Consider the following 21,699-nt stretch of genomic DNA (forward strand, 5'->3'; position numbering starts at 1 on the left):
CCCTGCGTAGGTGTGCAGCCGCCACCGCCAGTACCTTGGTGAATACCCTTGGTGCTGAAGCTAGCCCGAAGGGCAGTACCTTGAATTGGTAGCGTTGACTGTCCACCTTGAAGCGCAAGTACCTTCTGTGCGCTGGGAACATGGAAATATGAAAATAAGCATCTTTCATATCCAAGGTTGCCATGTAATCCCCTTTTTTAGGAGTGGGGATTACCTCTTGTAGCGTAGTCATACTAAACTTTTGGGGCTTGACATACTTGTTGGCAGGCCGTAAGTCCAATACTGGGCGCATTGTCAAATCTTTCTTTGGCACCAGGAAGTAAGTTGAATAAATACCCTTGTTTACCTGGTGTCCCGGGACGAGTTCTATCGCGTCCTTTTCTAGCAGAATGGCGATCTCCTCGAGGAGAATCTTCTGATGTTCTAAAGAGTGTACTCTTTGTCGTGGAGGATGGTTCCGGGGACGCTGCAGTAGTTCTATACAGTACCCTGTGGCTACTGTTGACAGCACCCATCTGTCTGATGTGATCCCTTCCCAAGCCTGGGTGAAGTTGGAAATGCGTCCCCCGTACTGGGGTTGCGTGAGAAGGGACCCTGAACTGAGCGTCACTGCTTTGGTGGAGGCGTGCCGCCTCCTTTGCTGGGGCTGGCTCTGCCTTTACCACGACCTCTCCTATTACCCCTGCCATAACCCTGGGTAGACTGTTGGCTGTTGTTCCACTGTGTACCCTGCCCCTGGGAATAGGTAGATCCTCTCTGGGAATTTTGGCCGCGTGGGCGACGAAAATTACTATTCCCTCTCTGGTTAGGGGGGTTTATTGGTTAACTGGCCAAGGGACTCGAGTGTCTCGTATTCGTCCTTGGCATTCTTCAGTGCGTCTTCGACCGCCTTACCAAACAACAGATCGGCTGCCACCGGTTTGTCCAACAATGATGCCTGGGTTTCTGCCTTAAAACCAGACTGCCGTAACCACGCATGTCTCTTGATAACAGTGCCTTCTGCTATCAATCTGCCTGCGTTGTCCGCAGCGTCAAAGGTTGCTTTCAAAATGCAACCAGACACGGCTCTACCCTCTGCGGAAATCTGAGCTAACTGGCCCTTTAAAGGTTCAGGAGCAGAGGCTACGAGTGCCGCGACTTCTTCCCACTGATGGCAGTTGTAGCTGGCCAACAGGGTGGTGGAGTTTGCAATCCTTGCTTGATAGGCAGACGTTGAAGCTACTTTCCTGCCGAAACCATATAGTTTTTTGCTCTCCTTGTCGGGAGGAGCTTCGGACGATGACAAGGGTGTTCCAGCCCTCTTACGAGTGTTAGTAACAACTAGGGAATCTGGCTTCAGATGTCCTCTTATATAGAGAGGGTCAGACTGGGCTGCCCTGAAAAGTTTTTCAACCCTGGGATTGACTGCTCTGGTGAGGTTCGGGTTCACCAGGGACGGGTCTATTCTTCGCTGAATGGACTTGAGGATAGGGATGGTCTAGGCAACAGGCCTCCTTTCTCCCACTAACTCCTCTGCGAAGTCCCTCTCCTCCTGGACACCGTGGGCGTCAATATGGAAATGTTCTGCTGCACGTGCGAGAACCTCGTTTTGGAGGGGTTGGTTATCGACAGGGGAGTCGGTAACTGGGGCTTTGTTTTCTACCGGTGAATCTACTCTGTAGGTTTCAGGGTCTTCCTCTTCCTCTTCCTCTTCTTGGTCCTCATCCCCATAGTAGCCCGTCCCGGTTTGCTCTTCTACCATGCCAAATTCTTGGTCCTCACCAAAGGAAGCCTCTCCTTGATACAGTGAGTATGGTCGTGAGTGTGGTTATACCTTTAAGGGGTCTGTAGATCTCATCGGTGTTTCAAACCGGGGCTTCTTACTCGGGGGGATAGGATCATTAGAGCCTGAGGGTGTCGCCCCTTGTGGATCATACGAAAGGAAATGGTCTGGATTTTTATCGTAAAAATCTGCCAAAGAAGACATCCTTGACATGACCCTATCTATGTCTTCACTCGACCATTTTTTGGAACTGGGAATGACTCTCAGCAAGTCTCGGGGATTTATCTTGAGTAGATTTGCTGGTTTTAGACATATCAGCAGACCTGGTCTTGTCTGTCTGTTTAGGGGGAGTGGTGTGTTTCACAGGTGTGGAAGAGTGCAAAGGCTGCTTCTTCTGCTGTTTTCCCCCCTCCCCGTGAGTGGAAAAATGTTTTCCCTGTCCTTTTGTGGCTCCGGAGGTTTTCGACGCCTGGCGTCGAGGATCGGGGGGAGGGTCCCTGTCCTTCGAGCGTGGGGCCTCGCTGATTTTGACTGCGGGCTCCGACTCCTGGAGCGCGGCCTGGGGGTGGAAGTCGTCTTCGTCCTCCGACGATCGAACTTCTGTTAGCCTAGGGAGCGAGGCACTCTTGGCAAGAGTGGATGATTGCCTGGAGTCATGCGGCGATCTCGATCGAGAACGCCCAGAGGACACCGAATCGGACCGTTCTGTTTGTGCCTCTTTCCGAGAACTCGACGTCGTTGAGTCTCGGTTGGACTTCGTGCGTTTAGTGTGTGTGGTGTGAAGCGCTTGTGTCGCCGGGGGTCTTCCCCATAGCCGCCCTGCCGGACGACCTTCCGAGATCGGGGACTTGCGCTCGGCTGTCTTTCGACGCCGTAATGCCCTCGCCGTCCGAAAGTACGGCATCGCTGCCGTCGCTGAAGGCACCCTCCGCTGCCATGGCCGCTTGCCTGGCGTGGTGGGCCCAACGCTTCGTCGAACGGTCCTTAAGTGTCTTAGGTTTAAACCTACTACACGCTCTCCAGTTCGCTTCGGGGTGGTCCCTCGGCAAGCAGAGATTGCACGTGGCGTGCCTGTCGACCCAAGGGTATTTGCGATTGCACTTGGGGCAGAATTGAAAAGGGGTACCCTCCATACGCACCTTGAGGCAGCGGGCTGTTAAGTGTAGGAAATGTATAAGGTGTACCTATACCAAGAGTGTAGATTATGTACAACCCCCCACTCTCCCTACTTGCAGGGCCGAGGCCAGAGGCCTTCCAAGGCCCGGGCCGAGGCCAGAGGCCTTCCGAGGCCCAAATCCGTCATGCAGCAGCCGACGGTCGATTTCTTCTCCAGCCGGCGTCAAGTGGAAATAAAGTTACAGTTGGTAAGTAACTTGTTCTTCACAATACTGTCTAGATCTGACGCAAGCTAGTATTACAGTAATGGCATTACAGTTTGCAATACCAATGAATGTACAGTTAAAAGATTTTAAGGTGAGGGGTCTATGAATAGTTTCCAAGTTTTCCCCAGACGAAGCCCTAACCTTAATTTTAGACACAGCGATTACACTCATTCAGTACAGCGCTCTGAAGCCTCTTCCCCGTACACCGTGCCTGTGATTTCAGATGCAACTCTGGGTTAATGGATTCATCGTTCCATAACTCAGCTTTTTCAGAGTTTGCTAGCGATTCTATCAAAGGGGGTGCTCAGCGCCTCTCACTGCTGCCTTTTTCACAACATAAAATCTTCCAGCTGGCGAAGCATTGCACGCGTTCTTGGTGGACAGCCAGGTTCCATCTCAATGGGCTCAGTTACAGCCCTTCTGCCACCCGACAGCACTCACCAGAATTTGCACCAGTGCTTTGTGACAAAAGGTGTTTATGTAGTCTGCCTCAATTAGGTTAAAGGGACAGTAGTCTTCACTGAATATCACCAATGCACAGAACAAACAGCCTCTCTGCAGCACGACTGCACTCGCCAGCACTTGTACATTTACAATAAGCAACCAGCAGTATGTACAAATCAATACAAATTTAGGAAAAAGAAGAAATAAAAAATAATTCTGCACATTGAAGAGTAAACACTATAAACTACCCTTTACAAGTCAAGATCCAGAAATCTACCCCAGATCTTCTCATACAGATTTGACTTATTTTGCAGAGAATGCAAGAAACTTTCAACCAGAAAAATCCTGTTAAGATCATTAATCCAAACATCCAGCATTGAAGGTTGCACAGATGTATTTAGAATCTGCTTTTTCGCTACTAATGCATCCCTAAACAGCCATTTCCTCTTTGGGTTAGTCAGATCATCCAAAAAGACTATCAACCCCAAAATCAGGGTTTTCTAAAACAAACATCCAATCCTGCCTCAGCACCTGGTTCAATATCCAGCACACCTTAGCCCAAAGGTTCTCCCGCTTACAGTCCCAAATCATGTGCTGAAATGTCCCTTCGAAGTGTCCACATCCCCAACATAGCTTTGAAGCAACCATACACGGGTTATACATTCGAACAGGTGTCCAATATGTTCGGTTTAGAATTGTAACCTGTCTCGCCCGCTCTTTTCCATTCAGCAATACAAGGAGGTACATTACTGCATATCTTCTCCCATTTAGCAACATCCATACCAGCGACAACATTCTGGGATCACATCCCATCAGTTTGGAGTTCCCTTCCCTTGGCTGCAACAAAAGGTTATATACCAAAGAAGCCAAATGTTCTTGTTTAGTGTAAGGAACTCATGGTGGCAATAGTAAAGACAGACAAGTGATCACAGTGCAAGGGTGTTTATTGAAATTCATAATGGGGGAGATACACGCCTAATCTAAACCCAAATCTAAAATGGGAGCAAGCTACGGCCATCAAATAATAAGGCAGTCCTAGCAGCATCTTGTCAAATAAAAGGGCCTATACTAAGAAAAACTATTGCTAACCCTTAATACTAAATTACAAAATGAGTGTGGGATAATGTTCACCAGGAAAGAAAGAAGAGTTCACAAAATGATAAATCACAGTAAGGCTGGGTCTCCCTTCCCCATGTTTGAGGCACGGGACAAGGCGGGACTCTCGAGCACAGTCCTTGGACTCATCAGCACGAGGTACACAGCTCAGTTCAACAATATCACAAACCTTCAGAGGCTAAGTCCCCTTCGTGCAAAAGTCTATTGCCTTAGAAAGATTGCCGATTCAAAGTAACCAACTAACAAAAGTTCTCTCCCCTTGGGCAGCTGTTCTTTGCCCGGATTTCACAATAAGACAAAAGTTCTTTGGGCAATTGCTCTTCGGCCCAGGGATCTTCCTCTGCCGGGCTTGTATCCTCCTCACAAAACGGGGCTCCCTCCATCGGGTTCACTACGGCCTTTCCTCAACACAGTTCATGTATTTTACAGTTTAATCAGAAAGTGAGGTTCTTTCTCTTTTGCTTCCTTTCGGCATCCCTCCGTCGTGTTCACACTTACCAATTATCACAGTTCACAATCGTTGTGGAAAGTGGGGTTCCCTTCCCCTAGCTAGGATGAGGAAAAGGTGATGCAGGGAAGGGAGATCATGTCTCAACCCTTGGTGTCCAACTTCCACTCCCCGAAGACCACTCGCCCAGGTGATCCTTCCCCACTGGTCCACACCCCCAGGAACTGGATCAAAGAACAATGGCCGTGTCCTGGCCACCTGGACGACAGATCTCCCGAGATTAGCAGGTGAAACACTTTCAGGTTTCTCACATTAGCCAGTTCTCTAATAGTGTCACCCAAGTTGCTCGCAGTAATACAACTGGCAGCACGAAGCCCCCGTGTTAGCGTGTACAGTAATCGCGATTCAGATCACCTCCCAAGTTATATTTTGCCTTCAGTTTCAACAAAATAATCCACTTTCCATCCTCCACTAGGTCACCCCACCATCTTGCACCGCCCAGAAATCAGGTCTGCCAGAACAGACTACGCCCCCATTAAGTTTCGCACTACTAGTCAACTAGATCGACCCACTCGAGCAGCTCAGGGCATTCCAGGCACAATGTCTTAGATAATTCGAACCAACAGTGCAGTCATGTTAGGGTGTGTTTAGGAGGTCAGCACCACCCTAGGTTCCAGCGGAACCACCGTACTTCAGATCTAGTCCAGTCATCCGTTTCCCCTTCTAGGAACGGGGCCATATGGCGCACTGCAAAAACATTCGATAAACTGCAAAGTTGGGGACATTCATGCCTCCCTTTTTCAGTGGTAGCTGCAATTCCCATAATTTCATCGGTGGCTTGTTCCCCCAGAGGGAGTTCTGCAAAATCCTATCCAGCCTAGCCCAAGTTCCTTTAACATGGAGTGCAAGCATTGCCGAAATAAAATTAATCCTTGAAGCAGCATTCATTTTGACTGTATTCACCTTCCCCCAGAGGCTCAAATTAAGCACAATCTTCCCACATTTCGTTCCAAATTCTCCAATGTCCACGACATGTTCACATCCATCATTTCATCGAACTCTTTTGTGAGCCTAAGTCCCAAATACTTCTTTTTAGTCGGGCGCCACTGGAAACCTTAAACTAAACTTGCACTAATGCAGGGTGAAGTAATCAGTAAAGTCTCAGACTGGTCTCAATTTATCTTAGATCCTAAAACCTTTCCATCACAGCTGGAAGAAAGCTAACTAAAGAGGTCTCTATGAATGCCAGATATAGGCTGATCCAATTTAAGATTCTAAACCGGCGGCATTATACCCCAGCTACGACATCAACAGCAAACTTTATGCATATTTTCTGGTCATGTCCCCATATTGCACATTTCTCAGGGAAATTCTGCCCACTTTGGTCCCGATCAAACATCTGCTAGGCAATATTGGGAAGGTCTCGATCATCACACGAATGCTCTAAAGTGGCAAGCATTGTAGTGAAGAAATGCATATTGAGACATTGGAAGCCTAAACGGTCTGGTAAAGAGACAATTTATACTAATGACAGAGGTAACGTATTGCAGGTGTGTCCTCTACTTGTAGGGATAAGATAATATGGAAACAGCTATGTGTATACTTGGCATCTGCTGAGTGGTCAGAAAGTGATGAAGATGCTGAGCATGATTTAAGATGGGGGGAGGGGAGAATGTTATTAGATTGAAGTTGAATTGTTTTAATGTACCCTTATGTAAGACACATTTATGTGAAATGCACCTATAGCATGACTGTGAAAGGTGCGTCACTGAAATTACTATTCTAAAGGTTGTCTGCCAAGTTTATAAATTAAGTTATTAAAACATTTCTTTTAAGTGGAGCATACCTTTTTGGAGAAAGACATCCAATTGATCGATACAGAAAGCCCTCAGTTCCTGCTCAGATTTATCTTTCTTCACAAGCGCTACCACATAATTTGCCAGAGCATTTGGGTCTGCATCACATCTAAAAATAAACAAGAATTGAGAATTTTTAAAAATGAAGTGCTGAATTACATAGTGTGATGTGCACGCTAGACTGCATGAAGGGCAAACACAATGGTTCATAGGGCTAGAGAGTCATCTGCCCACAAGAGTAGAAATCATTGATTTGAATTGCTTCAGACCTTTCAACAAAAAAGGATCACTCAACCTTACTATTTAAATACTGCAGAAACTGAATATAGAACAGATATAAAAAAGTTAAAGTTTAGCACATGAAATAAAATGATGCGTGTGAACCAACCAAAAGAACCAAAATACCATTGAAGAAGCATGGCTAATGTCCCAGATTAAAAGTGTATTTTATAACTAGCATGTCCTGGACAGTAAAAACAAGACAGAGGAAACCACTAAAAAAAAAAAAAAAAAAAAAAAAAAAAAAAAGCTTCCCTCGACCCTCCCGAGTCCAAAAAGTACCGCCCCATCTCAAACACCAGATTCCTAGCCAAACTCATTGACCTAATCACCTTCTCACAACTAAATACCTTTGTCGAAGCCAACAATCTCCTAGACCCCGCTCAATCAGGCTTCAGAGCCCGACACGGACCCAAAACCACCTTAACCTCAATCTGGGATGACCTTAGAAACACTGCAGATTCTGCAGGATGCGCCACATTAATCCTTCTTGACCTATCTGCCGCCTTCGACACAACCACTCAATCCTGCTTGACCGCCTCCACTCCCTAGGAATTTGTGGAACAGCCCTCAAATGGATAGCATCCTTCCTCAACAATAGGAAGCAAATAACCCTACTCTCCACATACTCCTCCCAAGCCCGACCAGTCGACACCGGAGTTCCACAAGGAGCATGCCCATCAGCCCTCCTGTTTAACCTCCAAGTGGCCACCCTCCCAAGAATAATTCGCTTACATAACATCCTGTGCTACAACTACGCCGATGGCACTCAACTAATTCTAAAACTCCTAAACTCAAAACCCAACTGCCGACCAGACCTCGCTTCCTGCCTCCTCGACAGATCTCTGGATGGCCACAAACCACCTCTTGCTAAATCCCTCCAAAACTGAAATAATGGTATGTGGCAACACCGAACTTCTTCCACACCCACTACCCTGGCAATCTACCATGGGCAACTCACCGGCACCCTCTAATTCAGTGAAAAACCTTGGATGCACCCTAGACTCTGACTTAACCCTCTCGCACCAAGTCAACAACGTCTCAAAGTCCTGCCACTACCACCTTAAAACTGTAAGGCAAATTTTTCCATACCCCTCCTTTCGCAACAGACTCTCCGCTGTCCAATCAATTGTTATATCAAGACTGGATTATGGTAACCCCCTCTACCTCAGAGTGCACGCATACCAACTGAATAAACTACAAAGAGCACAAAACGAAGCAGCCAAACTGCTACTAGCGCTTGGCCCAAGAGAACACATCTCCCCAGCCCTCAAAACTCTACACTGGCTTCCGGTTGCCCGAAGGGGCGACTTTCAAAACCTTATGCATCTCTCACAGAGCACTGCATAAAACCAGACCTCAATATCTTCAAGACAAACTAAAGCCCCATCACCCGGCTCGTACCCTAAGATGACGCTCAGCCGGCCTCCTAGTCATACCAAAAACAAACTCAGTCAGATTAGGTGGATCCTCATTCTCAGCCTTGGCCCCCACTCTGTGGAACGCACTCACACCCCACATCCGACTCACTGAGGACCTCATGTCTTTCAGCAAACTACTGAAAACATGGCTCTTCCCCTAAAACTGACCTTTGACTCAAACTGGATAACAGCAACTCAATGACACTAGCCCAAATGCTAGATCTTAAATAAAATTCCAGCATCATGATCAGAGCAAGAAATCGAAAAATAACCACCAAGGTAAACTAAAAAGGACAAACAGAATGAAAAAGGATCATAGCAGTGAAGTGGGTAAAAAATAATTAGTTGTACGAGAGCAGTCAAGTGGTTGAAATTAATTAAATGGATGAAATAAATGTAAAAGGACAAGAAGATCAAAGTGGACGAGAGGAATAAAGTGGATAACAGCAATTCAACTAGCCCAAACTTCTAGATCATAAATAGCAACGATATAAATAACTTTCCAACATCAATTTTCCTAACGAGAAATCGAAAAACTAATAACCTCTAATGTAAACTAAAAAGGACAAACAAAATAGAATGAGTAAAGTGGAACAAATCAGTGAAGAGGATAAAAAGTATAAGTTGTATGAAAGCAGTAAAGTGGCTGAAATTAACGAAATCTGATCAAATGAATGTAATGGACGAGAAGAACAAAATGGACAAGAAGAATAAAGTGGAGAGAATGGAAAGATGAATACATGATACGGCTGAGTGCACAGAGATGGCATGAAGGCAAAAGTGCATGGTACAAATGGAACAAATAGACTATACGATTCAAGTGCATTTAACGGGTGTAGTGCATGGGACAGATGGAGAACATAGGACGGAGCGAGTGCGTGCGACAAGTGACATGAGTTGAACCGATAATGCATGATGAATGGATGAAGTGAGTTGAGCAGATGAAGGTCGGTGGAGAAGATAAAGAGCGTAAAGCGGATGAGAGCGTAAAGCGGATGAGAGCGTAAAGCGGATGAGAGCGTAAAGCGGATGAGAGCGTAAAGCGGATGAGAGCGTAAAGCGGATGAGAGCGTAAAGCGGATGAGAGCGTAAAGCGGATGAGAGCGTAAAGCGGATGAGAGCGTAAAGCGGATGAGAGCGTAAAGCGGATGAGAGCGTAAAGCGGATGAGAGCGTAAAGCGGATGAGAGCGTAAAGCGGATGAGAGCACAGAATGCAAGAGAGCGTGGAGCAGATGTAGGCTGGGGAGTAGATTATAGCATGGAGCGGGCTTATGGTGTTGAACAGATATAGGTTGTTGAGCGGATGCATGATATGGGGGGGTTTTGAGCAGATCTAGGGTGTGGAGTGGAAGTATGGTGTGGAGCAAATGTAGTGTCTGGAGCAGGTGTAGAGAGGAGCAGGTGCGGAACGAGTGTAGAGTGTAATGGGTCTAGAGCGGGCATAGAGTGTGGAGCGGGCGTGTGATGTATGCGATGGAAAGGATGATGTAGGTAGAAGGAACGGGTCAAGTATGTTGAATGGAATGGATGTAGAGTATGGTGCGAACGGGTAATGTATGTGGAAGGAAAGTGTGTTGTATGGGTGATGTATATGTCAGAACGGATAATGTACGTGACGGAACACGTAATGTAGATGGTAGGAACTGGTCCAGTATGTTGAATGGAACTGATTTAGAGTGTGGAGCGGCTGTAGAGTATGGAGCGATCGAGTGATGTATGTGGAAGGAACGGATGACGTGTGTGGAAGGAACGGATGACGTGTGTGGAAGGAACGGATGACGTGTGTGGAAGGAACGGATGACGTGTGTGGAAGGAACGGGTGAAGTGGATGGAGCAAGTGAAGTATGTGGGAGAAATGAAGTATAGGGTTGGGGCGGATGAACTGGGTGGGGCGGATGAACTGGGTGGAACGGGTGAAGAATATGGATGATTGGGCAAAATGAGTGGGTAGAATCAGGGGAAGTGGGTGAATGGAATAGCGAAGTATGTGGAAGGATTGGGTGAGGCGGGTAGATGGAACAGAGAAAGTGGATGTATGGAACGGGTGAAGTGTATGGATGGAATGTGTGAAGTTTGTGGATGGAATGTGTGAAGTTTGTGGATGGAATGGGTGGTGAAGTATATATATGGATGGAACGGATGAAGTATGTGGAAGGAACGGGTGAATTGTGTGGAAGGAACGGGTGAATTGTGTGGAAGGAACGGGTGTAGAGTGTGGAGCGAACAGGTGATGTATAAGTCGGAACAGGTGATGTATGTGACGGAAGGAGTGATGTAGATGGTAGGAATGGGTCAAGTATGTTGAATGGAACGGGTGTGGAGCGTGTGTAGAGTATGGAGCGATCGGGTGACGTATGTGGATGGACCGGGTGAAGTGGATGGAGCAAGTGAAGTATGTGGGAAAAATGAAGTATAGGGGTGGAACGGATGAACTAGTGGAGCAGATGAAGTACGTGGAACGGGTGAAGTACGTGGATGGATCGGGCAAAATGAGTGGGTAGAATCGGGGGAAATGGGTGAATGGAATAGCGAAGTATGTGGAAGGATCGGGTGAAGCAGGTAGATGGAACAGAGAAAGTGGATGTATGGAACGGGTGAAGTGTATGGATGGAACTTATGAGGTAGATTGATGGAACGATCTGTAGTGCATAAAACAACCGAAATACATAGAATGGCGGGAGCGCATAGAACTACTAGAGTGTGCTCGATCAAGATATATCACATCTCCACGCTTACTCTCTCCTTTACACCACCACTCAACTAGAACACAGCAATACTATGACACCGTTCGGTTTTGCTGTTCTCATACTACCCATCATCTTATCTAAACACAGCGGGCTACACACCCCCCAGCCCAGGCATTCTCCTCAGGCCTAACGCAGCGAGAATCGGTCCGGATAACAACCTGCCAGAACAAACACATAATCTTGATCTCCCAACCACCACACCTACCGCTAGAAAGCAGCCATCACAGGAATGCAACACCGCTGCACACATATTCGGTGCTCACACGCACCTTATGACTCTGTCTCTCTCTACTGACTTTAACTTCGGTTCCCGAGGGCGTTCAACCTACCAGCGCCTTGAGATCATACCAATGGTACATAAGGCACTATATAAATGCAAAATAACAAACTACATTGGCATTATTGTACACGTTTGCTCTAAAATCATACTCCAGTGGCAGATGTGGAGGGGAGGGGTAATATACCATATGGTCTTGAGACACTCCTGCAGTCTGCTTCAGCTGCATTTCTTTCCCCCTCCCGAAGATCTAGACTATGCACAACACGTCCTGTAGGTTATGCAATGCATTCCACTAACCTAACAGGTTAAGGACACAATAAATGCTGTACTTTAAATCTGTGCCAAGCGCAAATCTATTTGGGCAAGTTATATGGATTTGCATTTTACAGTACCACAAACAGCATTCGTTGGTTGGAAAGGCATCTCATACTGTACACATGCGTGTGATAAAGCGGTTTTATGGAGGCGTCATGAAGTACATAATACACACCAGGACAGTAGCTCATTTCATTTTTCACAACTCTCATCCCAACTTTAATGTGTTTGTAACCATGAACCATATCTAGTCATTTAGATAGCTTAAGGATTTGGAGTTGAGGATAAAACGGCTAAGACATTGGAGGTCAGGCTTCATTTCCAGGGATAATGTTACCTCTTCCACAAAACCGGAAGCCTCACTGTTTGACAGGCAGAGAATGGAAGGGAAACCAAGCATCGGGGAAGAGGTCTGTGTGGAGGACCATTCCTACTGCACAGATATCCTTGGAAAATGTATTTTGAAAAATAAAATGTGTTAAATAGGGATTATTAACAATGCAAGAACTGTGAATTGGATGAATAAAAAAAAAAACACAAACAAGCATCCATGTAGTGCTTCACTTCTGGTCTGTGGGAAAAGGAATAATATACAAAGGCTAGAGCTGTGGAATGAGACAACAGAAGCTGGTGGGGAGTAAAGCATATTGAATTAAAACAGTGTGTAAAAAGCAAATACTACACACATCATAAGTGGTTTGTAATATCTACCAAACCATCTGACAACATACATCATAATGTTAATCGTTGCCACAGGCAATATAATAATGGCTCAACTTCACATTGCTGTGTGCATCAGGCCAAAACATCAAGGAATTAATCATCTGTCCTCATTCTAAAGACACTCCACCCTCAGCAGGGTCCAAGCCTGTTAGTTTCAGTACTTTGTTCTAAATGGTCACCCTTACATTAATATCTTTGATCAGTACAAAATGCTGGGGATTTGAGAGAACATTACAGTTGGTGCAACTATACTTTTAGCTAACAGATATCAAAAGTTTAACAATTTATGTGTTAGAATGTGCCTCTGTATAGAATGAGATATGGAGTCAAGCAATAAACCCAGACAGGTGGGTGCTTTAACGATAAGAAGAACAATTTCCCAAAAACAAGCTACCTGTTGGTGTCACACACTTGGATTCAAGGTCTAGACGAGGATTTGGCACATTTCGAACACGGTCTGGTGTTGGAACAAATATCACAAGATATACACAGAAGCTAGTATTTTGACCAATAATATATATGGTTTTATTTAACTACATAAAACATTGAGCCCAATGGGTCCAATTATTAAAAGAACACAAGGAGCGGCAGAGATAAATCACAATCCTGTTGGACAGAAAGAAAAATTCATGTAAAGATGATTGTGTGAGTCAACTTACTTCATTCTAATCATATATCGAACCTCTTTTATTTCTTATCATGTTCTGACCACATCCCACAAGTCCCTATCAAAAAAGTGGTCCCCCGTAGCTCAACAGATACACCCGGGTGCTTTAACGAGCCAGGTAAAGCCCCGGCCAGTTTGCATGGTAGCCCGGGCATTACCTGCCCCACTTGGTGTTTTTTTTTTTTTTTAATTGGTATTAGCAAGAAACCTAGACAGCCGACATGGACACGTAGTCCCTTCACCCTTTCCATGATGGTCAAGGGACAACAGTGCCAAAGGCAGCTGGGGCGGGGCATGTGGAATTTTGGACTGGGAAGAAGGGAAAGAGAGCGCTGGTCCAGGGGCGCACTTACTTTAATTCCTGGTGGGGAAGATGGGAGCCTTTTGCTTCCAGATGGACTCTTGAGCAGGGGCTTTATCATAAGGTAAAGACCCCATTGTGAGCCTCCCAATTGGCTGGGAGGCCACTGCTGCCACCCCTCCTCCCCGCCAGGTGCTACCAAAGTTCTGGGGTAATAAAACCAGATTTGTCAGTCACCCTTTCAGGTTCACCCACGGCTCTACACCAGAAAGCCCCAAATAGTGGGCACGTCCCAAGGATTGATATTGAGATTTGCTGACCAGGAGCAAAGAGCAGCTCCTGTGTATCGGGCATAAACAGTTTGGCAAGCGCTACCTCCTAGTACCCAGGAGCTACAATATAGTGTGCAGCAAATCCAACTTTGCACAAGATGTTAACTTTTTGTCCATTTTATATTATTAAATATGCTCTAAATGTCTCTTGGACGTGTACTTTATTCTACTTTATATACCCACATTCCCAAACATACACAAGGCATAGCTAGTTTTTCATGGGCCCTCTTGCTACAGTAGGCAAATGTAAAATGTAGCTCCTGTTATATGTTAGTTACAAGCCAACTAGGCTCTCCTTGCTTATAGTTCCCAGCTCCTTGCAATTTCAAACCCCAACGTCCACAGAAAGTGGATAAAGTTGCCCCCCCAAACCCACAATTACTTCACTCATTCACATGCATTCACCATCATGCACACATTCAAAGGCACACCTCCCCCCACTACTGCGCGCGCAAAGACATTTTAAAAATTGTATTTCTACATCTTTAGTGCTTGCCGCCTTACCTCTGGACTCCGGCATACTGATTCTGATGCTCCGGATGTCCTGCCAGTTTTCAGGCAAGAAGATTTGGGCAGGGGGGGCGCCTTCCTTAAAAACTTCTCCCCATGACATGGTTCTGGAGTGGGTGTCTAGCAGCAACAGCTCTGCTTTATGCCCTGTGCCCTCCTAACCCACATGTTTTAAAAGGGTATGGTAGCCCGGCCAGCATGACTAAGAGGCGGTGCAAGGGTCGGGAACATAATGTCCCAAGTCTTACATGGCTCATTGGGCATGAGCAGCTGAGGAAGTCCACACAAGCTGGCCCAAGAGCGCGTCATCAATTTTTCCCCAAGGAACCTTTGACTTGTCCAGAATGTGTGGCAGGTCTGTGTCCCGCCGCCCAAAATGGATGGCCCGCCCATGGTTGAGGGGTTAGGTATGCCCCATTAAGAATGTACTGGGCGCTCTTGAATCTGGTGAACATTTGTTACATTTGAAAGTCTTTAACCATTCAACATCAGCACGTTCTCTACCCAATATGTCATCACTTGACTTGTACTTTTAGGCAAGGGAAGGATTTCTCTCCATCCTTCTCATGCCATAAACTAGTGACTGGTTTGGTTCCAGCAGCCAGTTCTAAAATTGCAACAAATACAACAACTTTGGTGGCCACTGCGAAATATGTAAGGAGTCTGCATGACCTTAAAATGTACACAGTGAAGAGATATGACACTTTAAGCATCCAGTATCTTTCCATAAATGCAACTCTTCTAGGTGGGAGGCACAAGTGAATGCTGAGGAACAACCACAGTGGGCACTGCTTGAGAAAATAGAATCCAGGTGCAGTCTCCTAGCTATAAAACCAAAGTGTTGAATCCCATTACTGTGAGGCCGAAAACGTGTGTGTGGGGGTGACGGAAGAGTGTTCTTGTTTTTTTTTGCAGGTATTAGACATGGGGAAGCAGCGGGTACCCTCCCCCTGCAATAAACTGCTAAGAGTGCACATTTTTGACACTCCATTTTTTCGCAGTGATCACATAGATCCTTCTCCTATAGCACCTGCATCAAACATCTGCACACAACACAAGGATGGATTGCAGAACACTTTCGCTGGATTATAACCCCTCGCCGTTGTAAGGATAGTTTATAGTGAAGGCACGCGTATAGCGTTCTGTTGCCATGACGGCATCTTCGTTTATGATTCCAGAATGTTGATGGAATCATACACGAAGATGTTGCTGAAAGAAGTTGGCCTTTCCGGGGCTCCTACAATTAAACCTACAACATCGTTACAAATATAATGCAGAGTTGTGTGATAACTTCTTGAAATGAAAACACAACAATTGGCGACGAGGATTACTGCATGGAGGGAGTCCCGGGCGCAGCGTGAGCAATGAAATACACGCTTCGCTCAATGCTGTAACTAGATACTGGGAACGGTAATTGACAACAAAGGAAAGGAGAAGTGCAGTCACATATTATAAGTGAGCGGCGCGATCAAGTGTGAAGAGTATATGTCAATGAAACTCACGGGAGCAGCAGCATATGGTGAATGCGCGCGAGCGGCCAACCATCTGATACACTAGAGGAAAGGACCTTAGTGCGTGCTGAACGTGCCGCCATTTTAAAAAAAAAATAAATAAAACGGTGAATATTTTGAAAAGCCAAACAGTGGTTCATGGTTAATGTCATTGAAGTGTAAATCACCGGGGAAGTTCAAACGAAAGGAGAGAGTGATGCGGAGACGTTTATGGAAGAAAAAAAAAAAAAAAAAAAAAAAAAATTTTTTGTTTTTGTTTGTGATTGCACGTGCACAATTTATGGCCAGTACTAAATGATAAAGTGTGAAGCACATGGAGTGAAGTGTGTTACAGAAGCCCTACAACATTGAGTTGGAATTTAAAGCATCATGCAGACCATATCTGCTCCAGTGAAATTTTTGCCTTTGCCTGGGAATCCAACATGCCCGTGGGAACAATGGCAAGATAATTTCCAAGTATATCTGAGGGCAATAGGAGGTTCAAGGTACAGTGATGATCAGAAAGAGGCCACTCTTCTAAGTTGTGTAGGTGCCGAGGCACTAAGGATTTTTAGGACATTGCCTGAATTAGAACATGATGAAGTGAGTTGGGAGGAATCTTCGAGTGGAGCTAGGAAATATGATGTAGCAATGGCCAAACTTAATAAGCATTTTGGAAATAAAACTAACATAGTATTGGAAAAATGAACTAGTTACTCTTACCTTGTAACGTTCTTTCGATGGGATGTTCCTCCGACGTATTCCTTATCTTAGATATATCCTTCCAGCTCTGCTGGCCTCGGAAAATTTTTTCAGTAGAGGGCGCTGCGCGTCGACGTCCCTCGAGTCGATGTCCCTCGACAGCCGCCGTATTGACGCTCGACGTCATCCTGCCTATAAAGGCCGCGCGCAGCGTCCGTTGCTCAGTTCCGTTTTGTAGTCCCCAGTAATGTTTTTGGATTAGACTAATCACCTTGAAGGAGCATAGGCTGCAAACCCACAGGAAGTCATACTGCGGGGATGGATGGGAGGGTCGATAAGGAATACGTCGGAGGAACATCCCATCGAAAGAACGTTACAAGGTAAGAGTAACTAGTTCTTCGAAGGGATTGTGTCCTCCGACGTATTCCTTATCTTAGATAGACTCCCATAGCAGTGGTATTGTGACTGGAGGCGGGAGTAATAAAAGTTATGTTACCCTTCCAGAATGGACAGAGTGTAACACAGCCTTGCCGAATCTAGTTTCTTGACTAGAGGAGGAATCCAGGCTATAGAATTTGGTAAATGTATGTGCGGACGACCATGTGGCAGCCGCACATATATCTCGAATTGGCACCCCTCTTTGAAGGGCTGAGGATGTTGCGATACCCCTGGTAGAATGAGCCCTTAGATTTTGAGGAGGCTCCTTTCCTGCCAATTTGTAGCACTCCAGAATGGCTAAAATAATCCATCTGGAGATGGTTTGTTTTGTTATTGGAAGGCCCAACTTATGTCCTGCATAACCTACAAAGAGTTGGTCTGCTTGTCTGATCTTAGCCAATCTGCTGATATAGAAGCTCAAGGCTCGCTTAGGGTCCAGCCTGTGCAGTCTCTCTTCCTCCTTCCCCGGATGAGGAGGAGGGTAGAAAGAAGGTAATATAATCTTCTGAGTGATGTGAAACTCCGAGACTACCTTCGGGAGGAAGTTAGGCTTCACCTGAAGAACAACTTTGTCCTTGTAAAAGATTGTATGTGGAGGTTTACACGATAAGGCTTGCAACTCGCTAACCCTTCTAGCAGATGTCAATGCTATTAGCAAAACAGTTTTGAGGGTGAGAAGCTTCAATGAACAAGAGTGTAGTGGTTCAAAAGGGGCACCCTTTAGGAAGTTTAAAATTAGGTTTAAATCCCATAAGGGAACTTGAAAAGGTTTCGGGGGATAAACATTAGTTAATCCTTTTAGGTATTGTATTACCAATGGAATTTTGAAGTATGAAGGCTCCTCTGCAGTGCGCTTAAAGATTGATAGCGCTGCGAGATAGCCCTTAATTGTGCCAACCTGTAGGCCTGAATTAGCCAGGTAAAGTAAGAATGACAACACCATAGGTGTACCACAAGAAAAGGGTTCAATATTCTTTTCTCTGCACCAGCTGCAAAATTTGTTCCAACGGCAGCGGTATAGAGTTTTAGTTGCCGGCCTTCTGGCCGAAAGCAACACCTCCATAACATCATCCGGAAGGTCCCAATCCTTGTACCTCAACCTTTCAGACACCAAGCGTGAAGGTTGAGGGTCTTGATGGCTGGATGGAGAACCTGACCTTCCTTCTGCGAGAGAAGATCCTCTCTGTATGGCAGTCGAATTGGAGGGCAGATGGACATGTCTAGAAGGTCCGGGTACCACGTTCTCCTGGCCCAATCCGGGGCAATTAGGATCATGGTCTTCCGAAACCTTCTCAACCTCCTGATCATTTGAGGAATGACAGGGACCGGAGGGAACGCGTACAGAAGTGGGAACTCCCAGTCCACTACGAACGCATCTCCTAGAGCTCCTCTCGGGGGAAATTCCCTTGAGCAAAATCTGTCGCACTTCCTGTTGATACTGGTGGCGAACAGATCCACTTGAGGGGTTCCCCAAAGGGCGAAGATCTCTTGAAGGACTTCCTGAGCTATCTCCCACTCGTGAGAGACTGTGCTCTGCCTGCTCAGAGCGTCCGCTGTCAAGTTCTTCTCTCCGGCTAGGTGAATTGCCGATAGAGAGATTCCTTCCTGAATTGCCCAAAACCAGAGCTGCATCGCCTCTCTGCACAGTGGTAGTGAGCCTACGCCTCCTCTTTTGTTGAGGTAGTGCATGGCCACTGTATTGTCCGTCATTATTAGGACGTTTCTTCCCCGTACAGACGGCAGAAAAGCCTTCAGCGCTAGTCTGATGGCTCTCAGCTCCAACAGGTTGATATGTAGTCTGGACTCCGATGGAGACCAACGACCGCTGATGGTCAAGTCGTTGGCGTGAGCTCCCCACCCCGTGAGTGAGGCATCCGTGACTACTGTTATCTCCGGCCATGGTTGCCAAAACATTTCTCCTTTCAGGATGTTCTCCCGACAGGCCCACCACTGAAGGTCTCGGGCTACTTTGACCGGGATCCGAAGGAGATCTGTCATCCTTCCTGAGAACTGTGACCACTGAGTTCTCAGTGCCCACTGGAGGGATCTCATTCTCAGGCGAGCCTCCGGCACGAGGAATATGCAGGATGCCATGAGGCCTAGCAACCTCAGAAAGTCGTAGGCTGGGAGATATTGGGCATTCTGAAATCTGATGACCATCTGCAGAATATCTCGAGCCCTCACCTCTGGTGGCAAGGCTTTTCCCAGGGAAGTGTCCAGGACTGCTCCAATGAATTGGAGTCTCTGTGATGGTATCATCTGTGACTTCTTTAAATTGAGGGAGAAGCCCAGCTTGTGAAGGAAGTGGCAAACATAATCTAGTTGTCTCTGAGCCTGTTCCGAAGATACAGCTCTGATCAACCAATCGTCTAGGTAAGGGTAGACATGAATCCCTTCCCTCCTTAGACTTGCAGCCACAACCGACATTAGCTTGGTAAAGACCCTCGGGGCGGAGGTTAGCCCAAATGGCAGAACTCGAAATTGATAATGAGAGCTGCCAATTGCGAACCTCAGGTATCTCCTGTGCCTGGGATGGATCGGCACATGGAAATAAGCGTCCTGGAGGTCTAGAGATACCAACCAGTCCTGAAGCTGGAGGGCCTGAAGGATCTGAGAGAGAGTCACCATCTTGAACTTGTCCTTTCGGAGGAATTTGTTCAATTCCCGTAAGTCTAAGATGGGTCTCAGTCCTCCGTCCTTCTTCGGTATTATGAAGTAGGGGGAGTACCAACCCTTGTTCCTTTCCGCTACAGGTACCAGTTCTATGGCACCTTTCTCTAGCAGGTCTAAAACCTCCTGCAAGAGGAGCGGATCTGGAAGCTTCAAAGGGTTGTTCCCCGGTGGATGACTCTGAGGGATATGTAGGAAGGGCAGGCAGTAACCTTGGGCCACTGTCTCCAGAGCCCAAGCATCTGACGTAATAGCCTGCCATTCCGTCAGATGGTGAGTTAACCTGCCCCCTACTGGTGTTCTGTGAGGGGAGACCTCAGAGTGGTTTTGAAGCGGCTGATGCAGTTGCCGAAGGTAAAGTGGCTCCTGCTCCTGCGGGTGCGGCTTTCTTTCCCCTACCCCGTCCACCACGGGTAAATCTTCCTTGGCCTCTTTGAGCCGGTCGTCCCCTGCCCCTTCCATATGAGGAATAGTAACGAAAGGACCGTCCTCTCCACGATGATCCCGAAGGACGAAAGGTATTCTGACGGATAGCAGCTCCCAATGACTTGGCTGCTGCCTTGGACGTTTGCAGTTTCTCCAAACTGTCATCCGCCTTCTTTCCAAAGAGGGTAGAACCGTCAAAGGGCATATTCAAAAGCCTGGTCTGCACGTCAGAGGCAAAACCAGACTTTCTCAACCACGCATGCCTGCGGATTGTGGTACTTGCCGCCATGGCCCTGCTGATACTGTCAGCAGAATCTAGGCCAGTTTGTAGGGTCTCGCACATCGCATCTTTACCATCCCTGATGATGTTTAAAAATGCGTCCCTTTCCTCTCCTTCTTGGAGGCAGTCAGCCGCTGATGAAGCGCACTCCCAAAGGGTGTGGCTGAACCTAGCGAGCGTACAGGTCGCGTTAATAGACTTTAACGCCATGCTACAGGCAGAAAAAACCTTCTTAGCCATGGCATCATACTTTTTGTCATCCCTATCCTGCGGAGCAGTGGGGTATGCAGATGTGCTGCCTGATGAGGTTGCAGCCTGTACAACCAAGCTCTCAGGAGTAGGGTGTTTTGACAAATATTCAGGGTCAGAACTAGCCACCCTGTATTTTGTTGACAGTTTTTTATTTACTGCCGGGATAATTTCTGGCGTTTCCCAGTTTGTCAAAATCCTTCTCTGTAGAGCAGAGTGAAATGGAACCACAGGATCCTCCTGTGGGCCCTTGTCCAGTATGTCAGTGAGGTCATCCTGCTGAAAGGCAGGAGAAGGTGCAGACCAACCCATAAATTCTATGATTCTAGACATCAGAGCTCTATATGGAGTCTCCGCATGTTCTCCTGGGTCTGGTTTGATAAATTCTGCTTCAGGAGAAGTGTCCAAGCCACTAGCTTCCTGAAGTGCATCCTGAAGATTTTTTAATCTTCCTTCCTCAGAGGCGAAAGTCTCTGGCTCTGGTGATGTGGTCCTCTGTAAATCAATATCTTGGTCTGAATCCTCCCTTTCCTCAAAAATCGAGGTTAAAGGGGGATACATTGGTTTTTGGAATGGTATAAACCCCATTTCCAATGCAGAAGGAGCCATCATCACAGGCCTTGAAAACGTCGATGTCGTCGACACCGACGTGAAAGTACTCGAAGGCGCCGTGAAAAGCGTCGAGAAATGTGTACTAGGCCTCGAAGAACTCGAAAGGATCGGAGTCCTGCTCGAGAACGACGTCGACGTTCTCGGCGTCGAGTCGGAGGTCTTTTGTCTAACCGTTGGCTGTGGAGTAGCCGTGGTTCTTTCCTTCACCGGCGTCGATATCGGCGTCGACGTCGGCGTCGACTCGATCG

General features: G+C 46.7%; 1 protein-coding gene across 4 annotated transcripts in view; it reads right to left on the reverse strand.

Moving 5' to 3' along the window:
* Nucleotides 1-21,699, reverse strand: part of RBM27 (RNA binding motif protein 27) — a 1,859,884-nt gene that overhangs the window by 1,680,619 nt on the left and 157,566 nt on the right. For 3 of the 4 annotated variants that reach the window (XM_069652444.1, XM_069652443.1, XM_069652442.1), the window contains exon 2: nucleotides 6,999-7,117. The exons of the other annotated variant lie outside the window; for it this stretch is intronic. In XM_069652444.1, the coding sequence (XP_069508545.1) occupies nucleotides 6,999-7,117 (119 nt within the window). The remainder of the gene's footprint in view (nucleotides 1-6,998; nucleotides 7,118-21,699) is intronic. 4 annotated transcript variants of the gene reach the window in all.

This window comes from Ambystoma mexicanum, chromosome 3p (genome assembly GCF_040938575.1).
Source record: "Ambystoma mexicanum isolate Mex_15411 chromosome 3p, UKY_AmexF1_1, whole genome shotgun sequence".
Classification (NCBI taxonomy): Eukaryota; Metazoa; Chordata; class Amphibia; order Caudata; family Ambystomatidae; genus Ambystoma; species Ambystoma mexicanum.